Below are 3,371 nucleotides of genomic sequence, written 5' to 3' on the forward strand. Positions count from 1 at the left end.
CCCCCCCCCCCCCCATCCCTTTTTAAAGCTGTCTTAACTGTCTGCCCATCTATGCCCTTCACCTTTGATTTGGAGGGGCCTGGCTTATGGTTTGTTTTGTTTTAAATCTTCAGTACTCCACACAGTGTCTTCTACTCATTCTCTTTTCATTATTTTGTTTCCTTGTAGGTATAAGGCTGAAGGCAAGCCCATTTGCACCTCAGATTATGCCAGTAGATGAACATTCCTGCTGCATTGTTTACAATTCAAACTGGATTGGACTGTTTTTTTTAATTATATGCAACTTGCTGCTCTCAGGAGGAGGATGGAACTGGGTGAACTGGACAGACTGTGAATTTTACTGAAAGATGCAATACACCTTTGTGCTTTTAATGCCCATGTTTGATGCAAGGAATGTAACTGGCAATAGAAAAGGGAGGACATGGAGAGAGGGATCAAGCAGGTGGCTTTGCTAGGTTTTTGCCTAAGTTTTTAAATGATATTGAGGCCAGTTCCTCATGGACAGACCTGTGGCTTTCCAGAACTCCAGTTATGGGAGGTGCTAGTAGAGGCAGAAGGCACAAAACTATCACAGACATTGCTGTAGAAAGCATTCGTGAAGGAAAAAGATGTGTTGCTTTGCAGATCATGGATACAGAATAAACGAGGTCTCCATTTTTTTTTTTCTGGGTTTAAAAGTGCCTAAAGCATGTCAGAGAATCTAGAGAGCCCAAACAGACTCACCTGCCTCCTTTTTTTGCAGTACCTAAACAGTATTGGGCAGTGGTTGGGGAGTAAGAATTTCCCTTCTGTTCCTCTACTTACACTCCTCTTCTCCTGCTGCATGTACTTCAAGATATGAGAAGGAAAGGAGGAGAGACCTAGGATTTACACATCTCATCTGGTGATGCTTTGGAGACCTGGTTGACTCTAGCAGTAGTTGTGAGCCAGGGTTCCATCTCTGAAATGATCGAGGACTATCACAAATTTTAAACTGGAGCAGGGGAAAGTGTAATAACAAATGCCTGCTGCCTCTTCATCTTCAATTATGAGAAGAGACACAAGTCCAGCCCTAACAGAAAGCCTTACAAATGCGTTTAAAATCAATCAGCTACTGGAACCTACACAAGCTGAGCTGCCTCAGCTGTTTCTTCATGCCCTTTGCACTACCAGTGATTGTGAATAGAACTGACTGTTTTGCTTCCCCTTCTTTATTCCCCACAGCCCCTCCCTTTTGTGAGGATTTGGGACTTTGTGGTGTTTTGTGGAATCTGGTGCCACTTTCAACAGCCTAATGTCTTAAAGTACCAGCTTTTACTACTTTTATTTAAAAAAAAAAAAAGGGGGGGGGCAGGGGGGATCCTTCTGCCCAGTTGCAGAACTGCCTCCTCATTTCTCCCCCCCACCCCCACACACTGTCCTTCATCCCAGTTCCAAATGCCCAAAACAGAAGTGGCCACCAAGATTCCCCTCTTCAAGGACAGGCCCAGAATAGAATTTGGAACTTGTCCTGTTTGTTTCACTCCAACCCACAGCTACAGGGATATGGGGAAGCCTGCTCCTTGATCCAGAGGTGCAGTTGTGAACTGGCAAGTTCAGTGCAGATAGACTATCTCCTTCAACATGCATACATTTGCAGCAATAATATTTGACACCCAATTGGAAAGTCCTGTGATGTACTCTAATGATAACAGGAGCCTGGGGTGGAGCAGACTGAGGAGGGTGGTAACTCAAGGAAACCTGGGACTGTACTTTCTATAGGACATCTGATATTCCTGCCCTTGTAAATCCTTATTGTTGAACTATTCTGTCAACTGCCTTGAACTGTGCAGGCAAGAACCTGTCATTACATCCACTACTGACCTTCTAGTCTGACCACATAGGACTATTTTGAAGATAACCTTCAGAAATCAATAATATGGTTTTTAGTTTGTCTGTTTTGTAGTTTTATTTTGAAGCCTAGTATTTCATAATTTAAAAAAAAATCAGAAGCACTGAACTTTCTACATTTTATAACATTATTTTGTATATAATGTATATTTATAATCAAAACAAAAGTGTAAATATGTTTATTACTTCTCATGTAATGTTTTTAATGTGAGGACAAAGTTTGAATTTTATTTTTTTTTTCAAACAATGAAAATATCTTCCTGCTACACTGAAGTATTGTTGTGGCTTGTGTTTACCACCCAGCTTTATTGGGGGGAGGAGGTTACTTCTACATAGCAACCACATTTTTTGTTTTCTTTTCTGCTCATCCAGTCAAGAATGGGCAAGGTTTTTCTTCCCCTACAGAACTAGTAAGGGTTTTGTGCACAGTTCTTCAGCCACATAGATTTCCTGAGATTCTGTGTTGAGTTCTACTATCTGTATGTGACCTGTGACTACAGCCAAAGGCCCTTTTGGGGTGGTTTCAACAAGTAGTGAAAAAATGGTGTAAGATAATACCCAGAGGGCTATCACCCTCTGGAAATATGCATCATAAACAAAAAAATAACTGACTCTTTTAAGACATCATGCAAGCCTAGCTGTCATGCACCTAATCCAACTGTGTGGGTGAAACAGCTCTCAAAACAGGACAAAGTTGTCACCCCATTTGGAAATTAATAATTTTTTCTTTGTTGTTTTGAAAATGCCAAAAAGTATATTAAAGTGTTATTTCCCCCCATATAACTTAAACAGATTATTGTTTTAAAAGAAAATATCTATCCCACAGAATCTTTACTGTGCTATTAAACTACTGCAAATGATGGTCAGTAAATGCAGAAAAACTAACATACAAGTGCTATTATTATCAGCAGCTTTATTTGTTTTTGCTCTCTTTTCTGCTCAGTTTCTTTCTTAGTAAAATTAGCTTTTAAATCCTTGGCTACCATTAAAAAAACATGCAAGATGGAACAAGGAAATAAAAAGCTCCCTCCCATCCCCAAACATTCACCCTGTAGAGCAAATTATGAAAAACAAGCCATTGACAAAAAGCGGAGCAGATGCTCCCTGCTTGCAGCCCTTCCTCGGCAATGTGAAATAAGCCCAACAGATGCCTCTCTTAATTGAGCGCACGGATTACATACACACACGGACTCTGTCTTGCTTAAAACAAAACACACGCAAAATCAAACAGGAAAATAGCTCTTCCTACAGCCTAAGCAAGCATAATGCAAAGCCCAACAAGACCTAGTTCTTCCTGTTCAAAATGAAACAGGAAACTGTATATGTAGACAGGAGGGAGCTGAATCCATTAAAAGCCATGGAACAGATTATGTAGCTCCAACTGTAGTAAAACAGGGACAGCACATGCCTTTATGCATTTGCACATAGGAGAGATGACAAAAAAAGGCCCTGTGCATTGGCTTACAAGGAAATCGGTGTGTAGATGTTTTGGGGAAATTTCC

At 40.6% G+C, this 3,371-nt stretch overlaps 1 protein-coding gene across 1 annotated transcript in view; it reads left to right on the forward strand.

Annotated features, from left to right (window-relative positions):
* DLL4 (delta like canonical Notch ligand 4) overlaps positions 1 to 2,137 on the forward strand; it is an 18,712-nt gene extending 16,575 nt beyond the window's left edge. Inside the window, exon 12 of the mRNA XM_019519028.1 lies at positions 169 to 2,137. Coding sequence (XP_019374573.1) covers positions 169 to 174 — 6 coding nt within the window. The 3' untranslated portion in view covers positions 175 to 2,137. The remainder of the gene's footprint in view (positions 1 to 168) is intronic.
* Positions 2,138 to 3,371: the final 1,234 nt, after the last annotated feature.

The sequence above is a fragment of the Gavialis gangeticus genome, unplaced genomic scaffold, assembly GCF_001723915.1.
Source record: "Gavialis gangeticus isolate Ggan-Ray unplaced genomic scaffold, GavGan_comp1, whole genome shotgun sequence".
Taxonomy (NCBI): domain Eukaryota; kingdom Metazoa; phylum Chordata; order Crocodylia; family Gavialidae; genus Gavialis; species Gavialis gangeticus.